Genomic DNA, 21,685 nt, shown 5'->3' with positions numbered 1-21,685 from the left:
TTTCAGTAAAGTTGAAGTTGGATTAATAATTTTAAAGTTGGCCTACATTTTAGTTCCAGAACCAGTTTGCATAGTTTTGGGGAAAACCCGGTAATGTTGAAGTCTGAACTATCTAAAGGTTTTTTGTTCAATTCTGGCTCAAATCAGTGATGCTTTAGCAGAAAGAAGGAGATAAACTGGCTGTTAATTGAACACGATCAATTTGTAACAGCATTACAGCGAGACATTGAACTACAACTATAAACTACAACTTGCGCCATTTGCACGACGTTCGCCGCTTTTTTACGGCTGTTATTCTTCTGGTTGTGGAGGACGACGACAGCAATGAGGGAGGAGATAAAACATCTTTTGCCAGCATGGCGTTCACTCTGTACACCCTCATCCAGACCGCTATTCTGTGCACCAATGCTATCGCCGTGTTACACGAAGAGAGATTTCTCAGCAAAAGTAAGTAGCTGCTTGTAGTAAAGCGAATACACTTATTAGTGTAGGTAAGCAGTCTGGTGGTCATCATCATCATCATCATCACACAAACTGTAAATAAATGAATGAGCTGGAATTCTAACATTTGGAATCTGGCTTTATACATTTATTTGCTGAATTCTGTTTCCTGACTTGTACTCTTTCTGCTTCTGTGTGTGTGTCTGCAGTCGGTTGGGGTGTTGATCAGGGAGTTGGAGGCTTTGGGGATGAGCCAGGAGTCAAAGCTCAGATACTGAATCTCATTCGTTCAGTTCGGACCGTCATGAGAGGTGAGACATAAGCAGCGTGAAGCAAACATTTTAGGTCAATACAAAATAAGGGCATCTCAGCAATTAGGAAAGCTTCGGAAATATGTCATTTATTGAAAAAGAAATGTATAATAATGTTTTTTTTTTATTATTATCAGTCTTTGAAAAAAAACGTTAATTAATTGCAGTTACCAACGCTTAAACACGAAAAGAAAATCATGTTTTACTTATAAAACAAAATAGTGCAGCAAAAAAAAATTATTTTTTAGGAAAAAAGTTGGATTACTACAATAAACAGTTACACCTTTGGTTGAAGTATATGGAGTTCCAGATGTGCCAAAATTATTTCTCTGTTTATGCATTTGCTATGTATTACATGTCCATTGAACACGTGATTTAGCATTGTGCCTATGTAACTGGCAGCTGTGCTTTCTTGGTTACAGAATTAGTTGTAGCTACTACAATGTTCATGTAAATGACTAATCTGAGAAAACAATTAATATTGACATTTTATTTAATTTTGTATTGGTGAAGTATTGCTTCACCAATACCAGACTTATATGCCCTACTATCAAAAATATGCCACAGAGAACACTGGTTGAAATGCCTGTGTGAAATAAAAAAAAGTAAAAACTCTTATTCTTTTTTATGAGCTGAAGTTTGATACTCGGCTTCAATTAAATATTAGCTAATGGCCTGTAGTGATGTGAGATTAATCATTTTCTCCTAACTTTTTTTTTTTTTTACAGTGCCACTGATAATTGTGAACTCAGCGTGCATCGTCCTGTTGTTGCTGTTTGGTTGACAACCAAGCACTGATGTGTCAATGTAACAAGTTTGCACAGGTTATAAGGAACGGCTGCAAAAATACACCCTCACACACTGAACAGTTTGCACATTCTTCAAGGATTTCTGTTGTCCGCCAACAGCAGCATGGAAAAGCCATGGGCTGCAAAAAATCTCTGCCAAAGAAAAGAGGATTCAAACCATCACCTAGTCAAAAATAATTGGAGAACGCTTCCTCACCTGCTGTATGTTTTGTGAAAGCTTTAACTGGTGCTTAAATAACATCCCCCAATAAGGGAATAAAAATTACTATTGCTATCTATTCAAAGTAATGTTCTTTATTTTTGATCAACAGTTCAAGTCTTTCGTTCAGTTATTTCACTGTTGTGTAAAATGTCAGGAGTTTTAATCATCCAAGTTTTTTTTTAAACTAAGCAAAAACAAATGTGCTGTTTACACACCGATCTTAACAGCAGTTAAGTATTTTTATCAGATTGCAATAGAAAGCTTTGAAGCAGACTGGTGGCACTGGTTTTGTGTTTGCACTTTCCTCTCCTCAATATCCTCATGTCAGCACACTCATAAACCAGAAATATGAAATGTGAAGATGCTGGTTGGGAGTGATGTTTGTTTCAGCTTCCTCAGAAAGTGCTCAGTAAGTTTAAGAGATTCTAATATTTTACCTTATCAACTCCAATGATATATTTTACACTACATGTTCTTCCATGGCCCCCTGTCTTATTTCTCCTGACTTGTTATGAAATGTAACTATTTTAATTCTATGTTACAAAAAATATCTGTCTTTCATGTTAGTTTTGTACCTAAATTTAAAGGATTTATCGGGAGAGGGCCTGCTGGAATTAGAACATATGTTTAAGGGGGATTGGTACGTTAAAGCCACTTTGATATGTGATTAGTACAGGTTTAGCAGGGGGAAAGCTGTAAGCGATCACAGAATGAGTTGCAGCTTTCAGAGATTTAGATGGGGTTTTTTTTGCAATATGTATATATATATTTTTGATTCATAAAAGGAGACATTGTGAAATTTATCTCCAAACTAAATGCCGGTCTCTGTTTTGTTTAATAAAATAGTTTAAACTTAAAACAAGTGGAAAATTTTGTAAAATAAATTAAAAGGAAACTGAAAAAAACATTACTAATTGATCAGAGAAATAATTAATGCAGTGGGAAAAAAACAGGTGGGAGTCAGAAACAATAACTCAGAAGCAAAACAGTACACTAAAATAATAAAGACATTTCTTTTTGTATATTTTTCCATAATAAAATAATGTTAGATAAGGTTCCTGGCATCTTGTTTACAGAAATTAATATAAAAAAGAAAAAACTGTATGAAAAAAGTAAATGTTGAAAACAACTGTGTTATTCACTCTGGATGTAAGATAAAAAGAGGATCAGTACTGTCTGGCTTCATGCAGGGAATATTTTTTATCTCTCTGATAATACCCCCATCTATGTTAAATCTAAAAGACCTACTAATGCGATACATCTGTTGGTTGTTAGTTTGATGGGGCACATATGTTCTTTATTATTCCTCGGGGTGATTATGTGGTTAAGGCTAACCCTCTTAACTGATTAAAAGCTCCGAATTTGAAGGAAAATAAAAATAATAATAACAATACAATATCAAAATTGAAGCAGTTGTAATAAAATGTGCGTGAAGTGCAAAATAGTTTTCAGTTGAGCAAGCTGCATAAGCTGCATAATGTAGAAAATGTGAAATAATTCTACCGTAGAAGCGACATCTTAGCTGTGGGGGCAGCAGCGAGCACAAAATAGCAAAATAGCCGAAAAAGAAGAGACGTCAACAGGAAGAACCGCTGCTGCAGTAAGGTTAAGATTGCTTTTGTGTGCCTTTTGTCATTATGGTTGTGCTGTCAGTTTTTGGACTTCTTGATTTATTAAAACTGAAGCATTGTGTGGTTAAACTGATATCATAAGAAGGATTTCAGGCACTGCCATACAAATCTCCTACCTCTGCAAGTCAATAGGAGTAAACCAGCACCATGTTTTTCGTGTAGGTAGAAGACACAAACACAGGAGTTGAATACAGAATAAGAGACTCTTTTATTATTAATTTCTTCACAAATTACTGCGGAGATCTGACAAGAGTTGGGTACTTAAATTCTGCATTCTTCATGTGCACTATATTGTTTCAATAGTTACTGTATGGTGACAAATTTAAACTTAACAACATAGAAACATGAACCCTGTCATTCTTGAATATTATAGAAATACTGCAGAGCTATATCTCCTGTCTATGCAGTCCTTTTCTTTTTAATTTGTTTGCAATACCTCAAGCTTGGGCTTGTTCTTTTTATTAGAATATTTCCAGTAAATTTCCCTCTTGGAAAGGGATTTGAACACATGCAGTCTCACGACAACATATAGATCCCTTTGCAATTTTACCATATTTTGTCCCATTACAACAGTTGTGATGGAACAGCTTATAAAGTAGTGGTGTAGTGGTACAATGTCTTTTTCTTCTTTTTTTTTTTTTACAAATAGAAATAAGAAAAGTGTGATATTCACATATATTCAGACTTGTTTCCTCTTCTAGTTAAAAATAAAACCAGTGTTACCAACTCTCCTCAGAAATCACTTTATTAAAGTTTACAAATTATGCATGTATTCTGTGATGGACTCAGATGTTTGTTGGACAATATTAGCGAAAGAAAGCAGCATCATAAAAACAAAAGGACACAGCAGACAGGTGTAGAAACCGGAGATAAAAGACAGTTTTTTTTATAGTACATTTCAACTTAAAGGCAGTTCAAAGAAAAATCCTAATAACACGTTAAATTAATAATGTTCCAGTTATTAATTAAAGACATGTCTAAACAGTTACATTTATATTTGTAATTTAAATGAACTTAGTGTTTAAACGCCTTTACATGAGCATAAACTTAGTTTAGATTAAAACATTGCTGTGTATTGGTCTGTTACATACAATTCCAGTAAAGCACATGGATGTTTGTTGTTGTATGATGAAAACTTTTAAAAAGGTCAAGAAACGCAGATACTTTTACAATAAACTAAATGTCCGCAAATATTCTGGAATCAGGAGAAGAAGAAAAATTACTTAAGGGGTTATAAGATTTCCTTTACAACTGTGATTCTGTTTACTATTAAGGTTCTGATTTAATTAAATATCCAAAAATTAAACCTACATCAGGTTTTTTTTTTACATAGAAAGTACAAAAAATACTGAAGAGTACAATATTGCAAACAGAATAAGAAAGAAACATTATTTTTCTCAGTGAAAGTGCACAAACACACCCACATATACACACAAACAATAAACCTATCGTCAGCCTGGCATTTCCATGACAGTTCAGTTGATCAGTTGAGATAAATACAGATCTTAGTGGCCGGGCCTTATCAAGCATCTATGTGCGTGTGGTCTTTGGTTAGGTATTAAGAGCATTAATTGCAGCATCAAACTGATAACTACATGACAGAAATCCAAACATGTCTAAATAATAACGGATCACAGTTTAAATTCAAACACCAAAAAATACCACAAATCTGGAATCCAGGCAGGAGCCCCACACATGAAACGGTTCGGTAATCCTCTCAGTTTGTGCCAATGTGGGTTTTGATCAACTCTATAATCTGATAAATTCTGCCATTACCGATGAGAATTATGATTATGACAAAAAAAAAAAAATAATCTCTGAAATAATAAATTATTATGGAAGAATAAGCTTTTTTAAACAGAGTCCAACTTGCTCTTATGTGTTATCTAAAATGTTCCAAGGTTCTGTTGGTGACTATATTGGATTGTCATTTACTGTTGTTTTAAAAAATCTGATTTCCACATTCTCTGTACATTTTTTGGACTTGCGCAAAAGAAGACAATATAACAAAAATATGCAATTCTTCTGCTGAAGCACTCATCTCAGACATTATATTTTTCCCTTTCAGACCTGCAGCATGGCAGGGCGACGGGCTCTGAAGGCTGTCCTCATAGACCTCAGTGGGACTCTGCACGTAGAGGACACTGCAGTGCCCGGGGCGCAGGACGCCCTCAACCGGTAGGAGACACGCCACAAACCAAGAGAAAAGTCTCTACTTACACTTTACAAAGGCAGACTTTTAAATGTGCTTTTGATTGTGCCTTTTTTTCTTGTGTTCTGGGGCTACCAGGTTACGGCAGGCATCAGTAGCTGTGAAGTTTGTGACCAACACAACAAAGGAAAGTAAGAAGAACTTACTGGAGCGACTGCAACGACTTAACTTTGACCTCCAGGTGAAATATCAAAAGTTGATTGTGGGTAATAAAGTGCAGTTTTAGAAAGTTAAGAAATATCAGTTCATCTCAATAAATTTGAATGTTATTGAAAAGCCTCCTAATGGTAGTAAATCTATTTAATTAATAAATGTAACCCTTTTTTATTTACTAGAATAAAAAGTTCTCCAGACTGCTTGTCTGGACAAGCGTTCAAAATCATTACATAAAGTGAATCTGGAGCACTTTCATTCTCTGAATCTGCAGGAAAAAGAAATCTTCACGTCTCTGAGTGCTGCAAGGAGTTTGTTGGAACAAAAACAACACAAGCCGCTGCTGCTGGTGGAGGACAGCGCACTGGAAGACTTCACTGGTACCGTAGAAAAAATTCTCTGTGTTACAGATTCATCTTCACTTTATAAGGTTGTGTTCCTCATCCGTCCATAACAGTTTGAACAAATAGATGAGCTGATTGAGATAACTCCAGACTGCTGTCCTTCCGTCTGCAGGTATCGACACTTCGGAGCCAAACGCCGTCGTCATTGGACTCGCTCCTGATCATTTCAACTACCAAACTCTCAATAAGGCTTTCAGGTGAGGAAACTGTTTGTAGATTTACTTCTTGATCATTTCAAAAACAGATTCTAATGTACCTCAGTGCAGGTTTTGGTAGTTTTTTTTGAAGATAAGACATTTTAAAACTTAGTCAATTAACACTCCGCACAGATCAAGAAATTGTTGACATGTTGACACATCTTGACTTCTATATTCAAAACTCTTTTATACATATCTGTCATGTATGTTTCTTTCTAGAATGATTTTGGATGGAGCTCCTCTTATTGCCATTCATAAGGCTCGTTACTACAAACGTAAGGACTGGCTTGGCCCTTGGCCCCGGACCCTTTGTGACAGGCTTGGAGTATGCCACAGACTGTAAAGCTACAGTGGTGGGAAAGCCCGAAAAGACATTTTTCACACAGGTAAAGATTTTTAGAAGTACATATAGGGGGTTAGTACAGCTAATAATGTTATAATGTTATATTTTCAGATCTGGTTAGTTTTGGAAATTCTCTACATGATATATATCTGAAAGAGTATTTGGTAGTCTGCCCTTCAATCTTTGCATGCCATTATCCATCAGCCAGTTTAGCTATTGACCCATGAATCCAGTCTATCCACAATTCTTAGTGAACTAAGAAATCTGGAATTTTTAAATAAAAGTTCCAGATTTTTTATTTTAGAGTTTATTCATCCTCTGAATAAATTCTGCTTATTTTTCCCCTATATAGGCCTTGTCTGATTTAGGATGTAGCCCCAGTGAAGCCGTCATGATAGGAGATGTAAGTATATTTCTATCTGTTTTACTGATAGTCATCTACATCGAAAAGAAGCTCAATGTCATTTTAGATGGTCATATAGCTCTTAATGGGTACTCAAATTGAAATGTTTTCACCTACATTTCTTCAGTAATTCCATTCCAAATATTTTAAACATCTAATAAGTTTAGGTAAAAACTGATATCATCCCATTGAAACATATTTCTATTGGAAGCCACTTACACAACGCAGTTGTAACCCTTATGTCTCATTTTCTGCAGGATGCCAGAGACGATGTAGGTGGGGCTCAGAACGCAGGAATGCTGGGTATTCTTGTTAGAACAGGTGAGTTCAAGTCCTCCTGATTATTCATATCCCTTGGAATGACTCTTGTTACAACCACTAACTTTAAATTAACTTTAACATATTTACTTACAGTATATATTCAGTTTTTAAGAGGTGTGCAAGCAACATAAAGTTGAAACAAAGCTGAAAGCAGTTTGAAACACGGCTTGCTGTGAACAGAGCAAACATGGAAGGAGGAGCTCTGGACACAATAGACACATTTTTAACTTTTTTTTCAGTTTTTCTGATAATATTCCATCTTCTCACGCTGCAGGTAAATACAGAGACGGAGATGAAAGGAAAATTGACCCACCTCCTTACCTCACATGCGACAGTTTCCCCGATGCCGTCGAACACATCCTACAGAATCTGCTATAAGCTCCAATCGACTGCTACGAGAATGAAACATTTTGCACTAACAAGCTGTTTAAAATAAATATCGTAAATGTAAGCGTATGTACTGTGAAAAACATCTTGTAAAACAATAATGTTGGCTCTGAAAAGCAATATTCAGATGTTTGTTAAGAAGGTTCAAATTTATTTGATTATTGCAATATGCATCTGTGACCCTCAGTATCTGTGCAAAAGTAATTACAGAATGGTACTGAAAAAATATCCAAATGATGTAAAAAAAAAAAAAAAAACACAAAAAAAAGAATTTGGATTAATATTTTCTGCCTGGACATCAAACTGACTTGTGCTTTTTCTCCCAGATTGTGTATCTGTCCATCAGGTTTTGGGTCGACGGTTTAGTGTGCACCAGAACCTTCCATGAAATCCTCTGTTGTTACAGTTTCCAGCTCAATGACGGGCATGTCCACGTCTCCTGTGGAGGAGAAACACAGAAGAGCCTGAAGTATTGTAGGGGATCTCCAGTTACGAATGTGTGTTGTTTTTATTTACCACCATGATGCGACTCCAGAGCATCAAAGATCTTGCGAACTGGTCTCATGGCAGCTTCCTTGCATGTTAGTCTGATGTCACAGCCAGAGTATCCTTCCATCTCCTGTGTCAGCACACAAGAAAGATTCACTTTACAGAAGTAACAGAAATGAATGCAAGAAAAAAATATAATTCCAAAATCTATTTTAAAATATGAAAAATCACATTTATGTTGCTGATATTGGCCATGACAAACCTCTGCCAGCATTTTGTAGTCTAGGCTAGTCTGTAGCTTCACCCCACCAAGGAAGCTGAGAGGAGGCAGCCAATGAGAAATCATGGCTTGGCGAGCAGGTGACGAGGGAAGACCTACTAGAATCCTCTTCTCTAACCTCCTTAGCATCCCGTGGTCCAGCTCCCTGAAACAACAGCTGCTTTTCTCACAAATGCGTAGGAATTTAAAAAAAAAGAGCAGCCACCTCAAATGTTGCAAACGTTTATATTTTATAATGTTACAATCTCAGACTTTATTTTGTAGGGATTTTATGAGATAGACTGACATAAAATAGTGCAGAATTAGAAAATGAAAGAAAAATATAACCAAATAGTGCTTTAAACTTCTCCCCAACTTTATGTCTGAGGTGGCTGAATGTATATTATGGTTTTACCAAGGCAGGTTGGAAGCAGCGAGAACAAACACGAGGTCTTCTGATGTTGCAAGCCCGTCCATCTGAATCAACAGCTCCGTCTTCATCCGCCGACTCCCCTCATGCTCGTTCCTGGACACAGACATCTGGTTTCCGTTAAACTGATCTCTATTCTCTGCTTTGCTCGCTCAGGCAAGTGTTTTCAGCCCTAAACCGATGGCAGCAGAGTTGATGACTTATAGTGGCAAAGCTCACGTTGAACTGGTTCCTCTTTGGCCCATCACTGACTCCAGCTCATCCAGGAAGATGGTGGATGGGGCATGGTATCTCGCCAGCTCAAAAAGAACCTGCAGCACAGAAAATGCGTTTACCATAGGTGTAAATAATCTGGTTCAGCTTATGTTTGGTGTGTCACGTGCATCTCAATACATAAAAAAGTGAATTCATTTGAATAATGTAAAAAGGAGTCATTAAATATATCTTTTTTTTTGTTCATTTTGATGATTTTTGAATCCAGAGAAAACAGTTAACCAGTAAACTCTCAAGGAAATCAAGGTTTAAACCTCAAAAGGCTGGCTATTAACAAGGCTGTATCTTAGCATCTTGTTAGAAAGTTGGCATAATGTTTTTTTTTTTATTACAGACATGAGCATTTCTTTTTAAATAGAGCTACTTCAACAAATTAACATTTTGATGAAATTCAAATTCATTGAGATGCATGCTGAGTGACAACCTACCCGGACGAGTTTCTCAGAGTCGCCTCTCCATTTGCTGACGATGCTAGAGGCTGAGATGTTGAAGAAGGTTGTCTTACACTCTGTAGCCACAGCCTTGGCCAGCATAGTCTTACCTGTGCCTTTGTGTACAGGAGACACGGCGATGAGGTTTTGAATCAAGTCCATAATGGTCGATAAAAAAATTATTATTAAATAAGGTTCCTAAAGGGTCTGGAAAAGTATGGAAGATGATAAAAGGTATTTTCCAGGTTTGAATAAGTAAGGACATAAAAAAGAGAGTATGGAAGAAGATTTGCACTTCCATATTTTAGTCCCTATCTCATTCATATATACATCCATCAACACATCAGTCTCTCCCAACAATTCATCCATCTATTCTCTAATCCTTTTGTCCATCTTTTGATCTATTGACCAAACAATCCATCTGTCCGTCCATCCATTGTCTAGAAGTCTGTCCATTGTCCTTTTCTTTACAGACTGGTCTTTGCAAGCTAGAGCTAGGCTCGGCACTTAAGAAATGTTGCATCTACCTTGCATTTATAGTCAAATTTTGTATAAATATTTTAATATTAACTAACAAGACATTGAGACATTTGGAAAAGTGAGTTTGGAACAGAGTGGGATTTTGACATAAAAACTGTGTGGGAGCCATGTGAATGTGAGCAGTGTGTTACCTGGGGGACCATAAAGCAGCAAGCCCTTCCATGGAGATAAGATGCCGGTAAACAGCTGAGGGTACTGTAAAGAGGAGGAATTAAAGAAAGCAAGAATCAAAAGAGGGTAAGGTGATTAATCCAAGTATGAGCAAGCTATGAATAATACTGCACAAGTCTTCTATAAATCAACCTATTGTTCAATATCTATTCTAACTACACCGTTTTGGCAAACCCATTAGAAGCTGAGCTATGTGCAAGTGAAGCTGTTGAGCCAGATGAAAAGCTGAGTCAGGGCTCCAAATGCCACGGGGTGCAAATTAGTCTGAATTTTAGGTGGTGAAGAGACTCAAATCAAATCCGCCTGACCTTATAAGACTGAGAATGAATAATAATGGAGACAGAAGTTAGGGGCAACAGAGAGGTGGTTTTATTCAATAAAAGAGTCCAGCACTGTATACGTAAGAAGATGGACACATCAGTCCTCATCTTCATCTGGAAATGTCAAGAGGATGCAGACAGCCTCATTCGTTGTCACGAGAAAGGTCTGTATGATGATGATAAAAATGTGTGTGTGTGTGGCGGTTATCTATACGCAGCAGCAAAATTGTGTGAACCTGCATGGCTATGGCAAATTTTTACATGACCTTCGGTGTTTGTGCATTCCCGCCTCCCTCTCTGTCTATCCATCTGTGTATATGTGTTGCCATAAGATCCCAGATATAGATTTAATGTCAGTCTAATAGAGCGACCTGACCCCGATGGCCTCCTTCTCTTTAAGCCCCTAAAGGAGATGTATTCAGAATCGAAATACCAGGCACGGGTGTGTGCCGGCCTCACCTTAATGGGATAAACGACGGCCTCTTTGACTAATCGCTTGGCATCCTCCAGACCAATGATGTCCTCCCACCTCACATTTGGGCTGTGCAAATAGATGTCCTTTAGGGGTGAACACACACACAGAGAGAGAGGGATGCATTAGGAAGAAGACACCGAGGGTCAATTAGGTTTGGGTAAGTAGGTGTCCTTTAGGATGAAGCATCATTTAAGTAAAATAGATAGAACAGTAGACCTTCATTAATACAGCAGATCCGTCAATTTACAGCAAAGCTCTTTACTGCTCTCTGGTGGACAGAATCAGAATCATTCATTTATATAAGCTACTGCACTTAACAGTTTACAGGTGCATAAAATATACAGATTATTTAAATGAATGACAAAAAATATGTAACTTTTTCACAGTATTCCAATTTTTAAGACGTACTTTTCTATGTTATTGCAAAATTTACTACTTCAGTGATTATTATGACAAAGAATTAGGTACACATGTTTGACTTCATTTTAGATTTTACTAATCCACTTGGTGAAAATACATGCGCAAATATTTACATATACTCCCACTAATATTTTCATAAATATTCACTAGCAAGTTAAAGAGAAACCACAAACTCTTCACTTCTATGAACACGGTTCTGGGATAATACCGTCTGGGTATTTGACCACTTACAGGTGAAATGGTAGAGCTTGTTGATATTCATTGGTGTTTTGGCATGTATTTATATTTAAAATATGTAAATATTCAGAGTGAAGTGGAACCAAAGTCAAATTCCTTGTTTGTTTGCACAAACTTGGCCAGTGATAAAAGTACGACAGCAGCTTGTTAATGGCTACAGAATGTGTGTAAACCAGATGGAAAGTGGGGCATTTCTGTAAATATTAGTAGAATCTGTGTATATATCTGAGACTGTATGTATAATTTTGACCCTGTGTCTGTGTGTTCGTACCTCACTGATGATTGCAGCAAGCTCCCTCATCTCACCACTAATCCCAGAAAAGCCACTGAGGGGCTTCAGCAACCGCTCCTGCAACATAAAAAAACCATATAACTGCATTTCCTTATAAAAATATTATATAGTATCTAACCAAAATTAAACTGCAGTTTTATGGTGTTGTAACTGACTCTTCCTTTGGTTTTTCTGTGGTGTGTAATTACCATGTGGTCTGAGTGGATAACTGATCCGCTGAAGACATCGTGGATTGTTGCTTTCCCATCAGCCATCTGATGACAAAGGCAGTATTAATTAAAATGGATACTTGTAGAACATTTATGAATTCTTTAATAAAATCCTATGTAAAATAACATTTTATTGACAGAATTTCACCTGGGAATTTTCAAACATTTATCAGAAAGGCTGAATGTGTTGTTAAAGTTGATTGGTCTCAAAACTAGTTCTCTGATTCAGACATCAGATATTTCTTATTTCATGTTTACTATGACGCAACCAATGTTGCCTGAATCAGCCCTGTTCAATTTAAAAATGGAAAGTATATCAACAACAAAGCTGATGTAATGTCAATCCCTGAAGAATCTTTTGAGTTATGACTTCCTCTCTACCTTTTTGCTTGAAGCAGCTTCGCCAGCACCCCCATTTTTGATGGAGAATGTGTTGAACCCTAAATCCAATGACTCTGGTGTTACAGGGCTGCCATTTTCCTATGAAAGATTTTACATAAGTTATTTTTTATCTATTTATTTAATTATCTGAGTTGTTTGAATAAAGTGTGCTATGTTTTTACATTAGCAGCTGTTTTCTTGACTGAATTTCCAGTTTGGGGGACGGAGGATGAGGCGATTTTGGGAAGAGGTTTCTGTCTCCTGTGACCAAAACAGACATTTTAACATGAAGACAATTTAAACATCTATGTCATAAATTCATAAGGATGAGTTTTCAAGAAATGTGGTGACTCACTTCTTAACAGCGGCACCTTTTGTCTGGCTGTTTTCACCTTTACACACAAAAAAAAACACTTTAGGAAAAAAATCCTTAATGCTGAAGCAATCTCACATTTTATTAATCTCAATGTGCGTCAACGATAACTTCAGCGCACAGAGGCTTACTTTCACCTGGTTCTGTTTTCCTGATGAGTTTGGGATACTTCTGGAATTTGACATAGTGATAATTCTCGTACTCCATGAGCACTATCTCCAGATCGACGTTGTCACAAACCTCAAATTTTTTCACACCTCCATTTGTCTCCTGATCCAAAGTTACCGCTGCGGATGCATACCTGGTGGGCAACCACCAATGCAGATGTTAGATTTCAAATTGACAGACAACATCAACCGTCCCTGTCTTGTAGCATTCACAGATGCAGGCAAATTAGTTTGGGACCCGTAGTAAAGGATTTTTAAAGCTAACTCAAATAATATAAATACATTGATTCGGTGGGGAGGTTGCCTGTTAAGAAGCAGTAACTTCATAAGAAAATCAGTAAAAAAAATTTTACTTGATCTTTTAACTTTCTGTAATCTTCTAATTTGTAATTATGACCAAAAAAAATCATACTGACCCTTGCCCAAGTAAATGTTGATAAATGAGAACAAGAATGCTCTTCTTCCTCAACTCGGTCCTCAGCTTATCCTGCAGAAGAGCAACAATGAACAGGATCAGGAATACAAGACTCCAGTCGATATAACAGGAATATTTGTCCTTATCCTTGTTTTTCAGGGAGAAAAACAAAGATCATACGTAGATCACATTGATTTAGTTCAGTATGAGTTAGCTATTCATTCAATATGCTTAATATTTTATATGTAAGAGAAAGACAAGCACCAGAATCTAGGTATAGGATGGCAAAAGGTGCCACCATGGAATACCTCAGGAGTAAATATTTAGATATGTGATAAATGATAAATTAAAAAAAAAGAATATGTTTGATAAATAAATGTACGAACCATTATCTACATTTTTAATTATTTAAACAAAAAATTCAAAATTATTTAATTAGAATCAAATACTTTCAATTTGATTTAAATAAATATTCCTAATATTTATTTAGGAATAATGTATGTACCTGCATACATTATTACACAGTGCACATTGTTTGTGCATATGTTAAAAGTATGTGTTATATTTTATGAATTTATTTCATTTGATTTGTTTCATTTTATAGTCAGCCTCGTATAGTATGATTATATTTATATTTAAATTCACATCTTGACAGTTATTCAAGTAATTTATTTTTGTTTAGATTACGACATTTCCAGCCTTCTACACACACATATATAACATATGTTGAATGCTATATTTCAATATATAACATACTCAAAATAAATTCACCCAACACAGCTAAACGATTGATTCAATTTAAATTTGCAAATAAAAAGGCAGGGCAATATTGCCAGCAGGGGGAGACAAATAACCAAAACTATACTTCACGGTATCTAGGCAACCAGACAACGCCGATTCATGTGGCTTTTATAATTAGCTTAACGGCTGCCTGCCAAACTTTAAAATGTTTACTTTTTCATGCATCTGTAAAGTATACCTATATTCAAATACTTAGCCAATGAAACAAACTGTAATTTCAAACTTTTATGCGTGTTAGCCTACCCTAAGTTTATAAGTGTTACTGTTATGTAGCTAGCTAAAAGATGTTTTAGCTAAAGGACGTTCTCCGTGTTGTCTTCCTGACGCTACAACAAACAAGAGCATAATATCAACTCACAGCTTCCCGAGCTTCGTGGGCAATTTTCATGGATTGATAAGAAAGCTCCATCATATTTCTGTAAACTGAAAGCTGCCACGCAAAACAGTGCTACTGGTTTATCAGACGCTGTAGTGGTCACACGCTGTGTTGACGTCATAGCAACCAAATCTATTATTAAGCAATATGCGACGTCATCTGTTGTCGCCAAAGTCCGCAAACGTTTCCAAAAAAGACGCAGGGAAATAAAATGTATTGTTTTGCTCTATAAAAACACATACAGGAACATTTTATTATTAACACAAATGATTTCAAATTACTTTATCCAAGTTGTAACTATTGAAAAAGAAAATAATCTTGTTGGCCTTTCACCAAGATGGTGTACACTTACTTTTTAAGGCTTGTGTGGAAAATTATTTGCCATGCATATTTATTTAAATAAAAAAGGACTAAGCAGATAGGTGATTTGGAATGAGGTGCTTTTATACATTAGCTTCTGTCTACACATGGTCAGCCAGGGCCTTTCTTACTGTAATTATTTTATAATTTCAAATAAATTTCTTCAAACCAATGAGAGGCCTAAGTTGAACTCAGTTTGTTAAACTGGAAATGAAAGAAGAAAAAAATGTATGCAACAGTAATACACTATATACTGTTGCTGTGATTACATTTCATATAAAGATCAACTCTTTCTAATTAAATTCTTACATAAAAATACAGCACTGATTTTCCTCAGAAATTATAGATTTATTCTTCAACCATGATATGTGATCAGTAAAGTGCCCATAATATATTGGTACAGCAAGAAGTTAACACGCTAATGTATGTAAAATGTTTCAGCACAGTACTGTCAATGGTTCTTTATTAAGTGTTTGGATGGGTTATAAATTCAGGCTGGTTTCTCAGGGTTGACAAATCCAGCTGCAGATACAGTCAATAGATCAACATTAAGACAGCACAAGTTTATTTTTTTTAAAGATGTGATGCAAAATAACACTTGAGCCTTGTAATTTCATCTTATTGTCTTCAGTATGTTACACTCCGAAAGGTTTTACATGTTTTTTTGAAAACATTCAGTAGAAAAATTAAACAGTAAGAGCACAGGATTACAGTGCAAAGTTTGCTGGGACAGATATGACCTGCACATATTTCAAATAGTTTCTATAACTAAAAATTGTCAGATGAACTATTTGACAGACTTCAAGAACATGAGGGGACATAGAAAACGGAACTTTTCTGTTGAAGACAAAAATAAACATTTTAACCATTGTACATAAAAATAAATGTAGTGTGGAAGGAAATTGCATTGTTATTTTGCAAAAAGTCTGAACAAAAATAGTTACAATATACTGCCAGCTTTTAAATATTTTCAAGAAGGCCGGATACAAATGAAAGAATCAAGTCTGATAAAAAATTGCTCGCAGTAAGAGAAAACATGTTTCTTCAGTCCCTGGTGCTGGTTTGTGTGGGTTATTGTTGCTATGATCCTCCTTCTAGAGCATCAATGTGCATAGAAACAAGACATTTATATGTATTTATGTGGGCTGGTCACTGGTATCATGGTACATTGAAGTTTCTAAAGATAAATGTTTTGAAATCAGCTAAAATTGATATGTTACCATTCCTGCAGTTTAATGGTCCTTTAATGTAAAACTTCCAGAGCGATCAGGATTTTCTCCCCACCCGTCTTTTGACACATGGGGAAAAGCAGTCCTCCACATCTCCCACCCGTTACTGCACACAGATGATCAGATGGCTGAAAGAATGTCAGCTTTTCCCTGCACTTTCAAAAAAATACAAGTTGAAGAATTTCGAAATATTTATGATCATGAAAAGCAGACAGTCATAGTGTAGAAACTAAAGCTGGATACCCTAGCAAATATCAGCTGGATAAGCTCGACAATTCCAGGAAGATCAGCGTGACAAAATTTTGCCCAACTGGTTCTTGAATTATAAAAGTAATGTGTGCTTTTGTTCAAGTCTATGTGAGAAAATGTTGTACTGTAGACGACAAGATTACTACTGGTATCTTAGCAGCAATATGATTATTTGTTGTTTTCCTGTTTTATTGTGTCAATCGTGTTAAGAACTTTGTTTCTGTGAAAATAATCACAATTCTGTTTCTCAAGGTTATCATACCACATCTAAATATCAGTATATTTTGTATTTGTGGATTTCAGGATGTTTTTGGACAATGAATTATAAATAATTTAAAATTTGGCATCAGAAACTGTAAGGCCTCAAAATCAATAAACCAGACGTCTAGATAACTGCTACACTTGAGCAGTCTGACCTGTCACAGGGAATTATTTAGCGTGGGGTGTCAACCGTTTTGCAGATTTCCAAGATCTGATGTAGTGTAACTGTGTTTGTGAAATTCATTTATATATTCAACAGGATTTTAAAAAGAATAACTGTAAACTGGATTGTCATAAATTACATGTTACAGTTTTGCTCCCGAGAACTTTCTGCATAAAAACTCCCGCTCCTCATAACAGATTTAAACTGCGGACAGCGTTTTGATGTCCCAAGTCAATCTGGAAGTATGTGATCATCTTCCGTTGCTTAGAAGATTCCGGCCTCTGTAAGTAGCGTGCCGGCCTCCAGCATCAGAGCCTTGAGGTAGACACAGACGGTGTAGTACATGGTGACAAAGTCCTGGGTGCTGAAAAGGGTGTCTGCCAGAGCAAAGCCAAGGGTGGAGGGGATGAAGCCTCGGCCGTACTCCACCATCCACGTCCCAGCGCTCCACTGGACCGACGTGGCTTCACCCACTTCATGAACAATAGTGTCGCCTGAGGGGATACAGCATGGACGTAGAAAAAGATTCAATAACTGACATTTAGGCACATAAAGTGGGAATCAGAAGAGCATGTATCAACAAAACAATGTTTTTGAATTAGCTGAAGAATACAGTTGCTCAGTAGACAGACCGTCTTTCTGTGGGCGGAGCCTGTGGCTTTAAAAGCAGGGCTCTGCTTTTTGTTTGTCCAAGTCATAATACAACCCCGTCACAGCCATCTGCATGTTGATACTGCCAACTTTGACTCCACACAGAACCCCAAATTAAAGTTTTAATTTGACCTTTTCATGAGTTTTTGACTCTCATATCATGTAGATGGTATAAAATAAAGTTGACAGTCATTTCCGCCAAACAGTGCTTGGCATTTTTTTTTCCACAACAATATTCTGACCCAAAGCTTAAGCATTTGCTTTGTCAGTCCATTACACACTTCTACACTGATTACAAAAAAAATCTATTTTAAATTTCAGAAGATGTGTCATTGCAGTTGGAAAAAGCTTTAGAACTATTTATAATGTGCTCATTTTATTAGATTGCAAAAGCATTTCATCATGGGTGTGTACACATTTGAGATCTACTGAACAGTTATCATAGCTACAAATCCATTACAGATATGTGGATTTAAATCTCCTACTTCGTTACCTGGATAGTACATTTCACTCTTGGTGGTCCCCTCCTTCCACTGCCTGAAAGTACCTGAGATGATGGTGTCGGAGATCTCCGCCCAGTATCGACCTGACCCAAACAGGAAACGTAAAAAAAAATGAAGACTTTGCTAGTTCGAAAACTAGCAAAGTCTTAACAATTCAGAAAAAAAGAAAAATAGGGAGATTAATATAACCTCATGGTTTCTTACCTGAGTGTCCTCCAGTGTCCACTGCAGTACCAAACAGCAACAAGTACTCTGTGAAGGAGGCATGGAGGAGACACATGGAGCCCATCCAGCCTCCAGCATTCACAAACACCCACTGCAAGTCCTCATCTGGTAGGATGTGACCCGGATACCTGGTTTAGATACACGCAGCCTTACAAAAATGCTATAGTAAAATAAAACTACAGAATCTCACAAAACTATTCAGATCCCTTGATATTTTTCAGATCTGGTTTAACAAATGTAAGTGAGGTGTGTATATTTGTTTCGCCCCCAGATGTGGCAAAAACCACACATTCACCTCAACTCTCAATCTTAACAATGACTTATGCTGGTAGCAGCATCATGCTACGTGGATGAAGAAATTTATCAATTTTTTTGTAAAGATATTTTTCAAGTGTTTACATCCCTGCTGCTATTTGGACAGTATCCATTCTCTGTAAATAGTCTTCTGTTGTTTTTATATGCACAGATATACATGTAAATATTTTTTAATTACTTAGTTGCATAACTCTTTGAATATGAATAAGGTATTTCTAACACGGTATTTACTGTGCAGTCTCCAATTATTACTTTTTGGTCATTTTAGTTCTAACTGCCTATTATTTTCTATTGATTTATGTTGGTCCTCAGCTTGGAGCCTGTAGCATTAAACTATGTTTTCATGCTCATTTTTTGAAAGCAATCAACAAGTAAAATATTTTCCTGTTCTTCTTAGTTTAATACACATTTCTTGGCTCCTTCCTCTCACAGAGTAAAAGTTTTTTTTAGACTTTAAGATTTCAGAATGTAACCCATTTACCCAACCTCAAAATATAGAGATAGGATGGTGATGACCCTACTGAAAACAGTGTGCACAATTTGTGATTTATTTTATGGTATGTTGGAAAAATAAATAGGTGATAAAAAAGAGCACCTTTTTAAAAACTCGTTTTGATTTTAAATAGACAATAAAATACATGCTTAACATTTACAGTACAAATATAATTTGTAGAGGAAAACTGATACAAATTTGTTTCTATTATGGATTTGGAACACCTTTATTTAGTGCAATCTGAAAGCACAATTTGCCTAATATTAGACTTAAAGCGGAGGGATATTTGAAGGCAAATGTCCCAATTTAACAATCTAGATTCACTCTCTGACATAGCAGTACCATGTGGACTGGAAGTATTCTCAAACATCGCATTGTTACCTCTTTCTGAGTTCCACCACCACTTTGGCGAAAGCTTGCTCATGGTCCTGCCCTGAAGAGTCCCAGCAAAAATAGATGCAATTTAGACCCTTTGGACCTCAACTTCTACTCACCCAAATAAAACTCAGCAGAACTCAACTTTCATTTACACTTAAAACGCAACTTACCTGCATACTGCTTGGCCAACATAGCGACCTCTTCGTTACTAAAAACGTACGTCTTTGAGGCCATCCAGTACCGCAGTAGCAGCACAACCACGACAATGACTGCACAGAACGCTAACAGTTTAGAACATTTTCTAGCAAAAGACATGGTCACAAACAAAACTCACAGGCAAAAAGAATGCAGCAGGTTAGACTACATGCGTGCAGACAGGTTGCTAACTGGTTGCTTCTTCCTTATCACGTGAGTGCGAGAGATTGCGACTCGGCCAATCACAAATCTTATTATGTCGCATGCGCAATAGGATGGGACTTCTTCTTGTTCTCGAGGATTCGGTTCATCTGGCTGAGATCTTTCAGTTCTCGATCAGCTCCTTGCTTGGAACGACTTCTGATTTTGAGAAACTTTGTCCATAAGAGTATATAAAGTGCTCTCACAAGTTCTTTTATTTTTTTTATTTTATTTTTTTAACGAGTCATGCTAAGCTATATCTATAAAATGTTAGACTATTGTTCCAATACATCTGGACTTTCCACTGCCTTTTAATGTGATCATATGGATCTTGGCGTTTTTTATTTTATTTTATAATATAACAAGACAAGATCTAAAGGCAATTTAGAACAGTACCAGTTAGAAGTTAGGAACTGACTGAGTTAGAAACTGGCCTGCACTTTCATACTGTTGAAATATCCAGATCATACTTCACTAAAATAGGTTTAATCCCTGCATTTCATCTAACCTCATGCTTACTAAAACGTTCTCCAGACCACCACTTGAAGAAGGCACACCTTAATTTTTGCTGTAGTTTACAAGGTTGCTGTTATAATGCTGTAATGTTAGAATTGGTTTTCAAAGATGAAGAAGATTCAGGGACACATGTAGGGATTGGAAGCAGAAACTGTCATGGCTTGATCAACCCCATATTAGCTCAACTTTGATTGATAGTAAATGTCATAATGACTTAATAACTATGTCATAGTTAAGTTATTAGGTTCACATTTTTCACATTTTCAACCATAACTGAAATTTAACACAGAGGCATCCAGTTTGTGCCGGACCAATCGTTCACTTAAACGAGCCGGTACATTTTGTCGGCTCAACCGCGACCGACCCATAGATAGTGGGCGGGTCCGCTGCAAGGTTGCCAGAACACAGTCGAAACCTTAAAAAGGTCTTAAATTTATGTTTATATTTTAAGAATAGGGACATAACAACTACATGTTATATTTTCTACATTGTTTGTTCTGTTCTGTACTTGTAGTCTCACAGTTACGCTTATTTTTTACTGAAACCCTAAGCTGTTTCATGGTAATGATCCGTCCCGAACGGAACGCCTTTTCGCCGTTTCTGTTCCTCCATAGGCTAAAAGGATAGTGGTGGACAGTGTGGGACCATGCTAAAGTTCACAACTAGTTTATGATTCATTTGTTCAACACCGAGTTGAGAGTTATCAAAGAGAACGAAGATCATGAGCGGGAATCGAGATCTCAGTTTCGATCCCAAAGGTATGTACGGACTTTAGCACCGATTCATTCAGGATATCATGCTGAGGACTTTGTTTACAACAGACTATATGACTGCTGTTTCAGTTTATTCAAACGTGAATGTTTGTTTTTCCTGTTCAGTGGGTAAAACACTGAAGCAAACGTGTCACAATGCTTAGTATGCAGCATGGTTTTACAATAAACACGCAGTCAGCTTGGCTTTCATGTGACTTGAGTTCCTGTTGTTTTTTATATCTGCAAGTTGCGATATCAGCAGCTTTGCTCCTGAATGGCTGTTTGATGTGTTTCTTATAGTAATGCACATTTTGAAAGTCG

At 36.6% G+C, this 21,685-nt stretch overlaps 5 protein-coding genes across 5 annotated transcripts in view; 3 read left to right on the top strand and 2 right to left on the bottom strand.

Moving 5' to 3' along the window:
- Positions 1-303: 303 nt before the first annotated feature.
- On the top strand, positions 304-1,839 carry ier3ip1 (immediate early response 3 interacting protein 1). Its single transcript, XM_032569527.1, has 3 exons — positions 304-447; positions 651-752; positions 1,481-1,839. The coding sequence occupies exons 1-3, from the start codon at positions 357-359 to the stop codon at positions 1,534-1,536; spliced, it is 249 nt and encodes an 82-aa protein (XP_032425418.1). The 5' UTR covers positions 304-356; the 3' UTR covers positions 1,537-1,839.
- Positions 1,840-2,063: 224 nt separating this feature from the next.
- Positions 2,064-8,052, top strand: hdhd2 (haloacid dehalogenase-like hydrolase domain containing 2). Its single transcript, XM_032569525.1, is given in 10 exon segments — positions 2,064-2,172; positions 5,463-5,572; positions 5,685-5,787; positions 6,034-6,139; positions 6,276-6,360; positions 6,580-6,643; positions 6,645-6,746; positions 7,056-7,106; positions 7,364-7,427; positions 7,702-8,052. Coding segments are annotated over 10 exon segments (837 nt in total). The 5' UTR covers positions 2,064-2,124; the 3' UTR covers positions 7,806-8,052.
- katnal2 (katanin p60 subunit A-like 2) lies at positions 7,945-15,063 on the bottom strand. The gene is given in 17 exon segments (XM_032569522.1): positions 7,945-8,193; positions 8,195-8,253; positions 8,331-8,433; positions 8,566-8,728; positions 8,978-9,088; positions 9,212-9,303; positions 9,694-9,812; positions 10,368-10,431; positions 11,187-11,285; positions 12,131-12,208; positions 12,340-12,405; positions 12,742-12,840; positions 12,924-13,002; positions 13,097-13,133; positions 13,246-13,415; positions 13,698-13,768; positions 14,856-15,063. Coding segments are annotated over 17 exon segments (1,545 nt in total). The 5' UTR covers positions 14,910-15,063; the 3' UTR covers positions 7,945-8,112.
- Positions 15,064-15,775: 712 nt separating this feature from the next.
- sigmar1 (sigma non-opioid intracellular receptor 1) lies at positions 15,776-20,122 on the bottom strand. The gene is made up of 5 exons (XM_032569526.1): positions 19,871-20,122; positions 19,704-19,755; positions 18,494-18,642; positions 18,280-18,372; positions 15,776-17,629 (listed from the first exon to the last, which is right to left on the bottom strand). Exons 1-5 carry the CDS (start codon positions 20,013-20,015, stop codon positions 17,400-17,402), a joined length of 669 nt encoding a protein of 222 aa, XP_032425417.1. The 5' UTR covers positions 20,016-20,122; the 3' UTR covers positions 15,776-17,399.
- An 853-nt stretch (positions 20,123-20,975) lies between these two features.
- Positions 20,976-21,685, top strand: part of galt (galactose-1-phosphate uridylyltransferase) — a 30,654-nt gene continuing 29,944 nt past the window's right edge. The window contains exon 1 of the mRNA XM_032569524.1: positions 20,976-21,370. Coding sequence (XP_032425415.1) covers positions 21,334-21,370 — 37 coding nt within the window. The 5' untranslated portion in view covers positions 20,976-21,333. The remainder of the gene's footprint in view (positions 21,371-21,685) is intronic.

This window comes from Xiphophorus hellerii, chromosome 8 (assembly GCF_003331165.1).
Source record: "Xiphophorus hellerii strain 12219 chromosome 8, Xiphophorus_hellerii-4.1, whole genome shotgun sequence".
Classification (NCBI taxonomy): Eukaryota; Metazoa; Chordata; class Actinopteri; order Cyprinodontiformes; family Poeciliidae; genus Xiphophorus; species Xiphophorus hellerii.
This window is presented reverse-complemented; position numbering and strand designations above follow the sequence as displayed.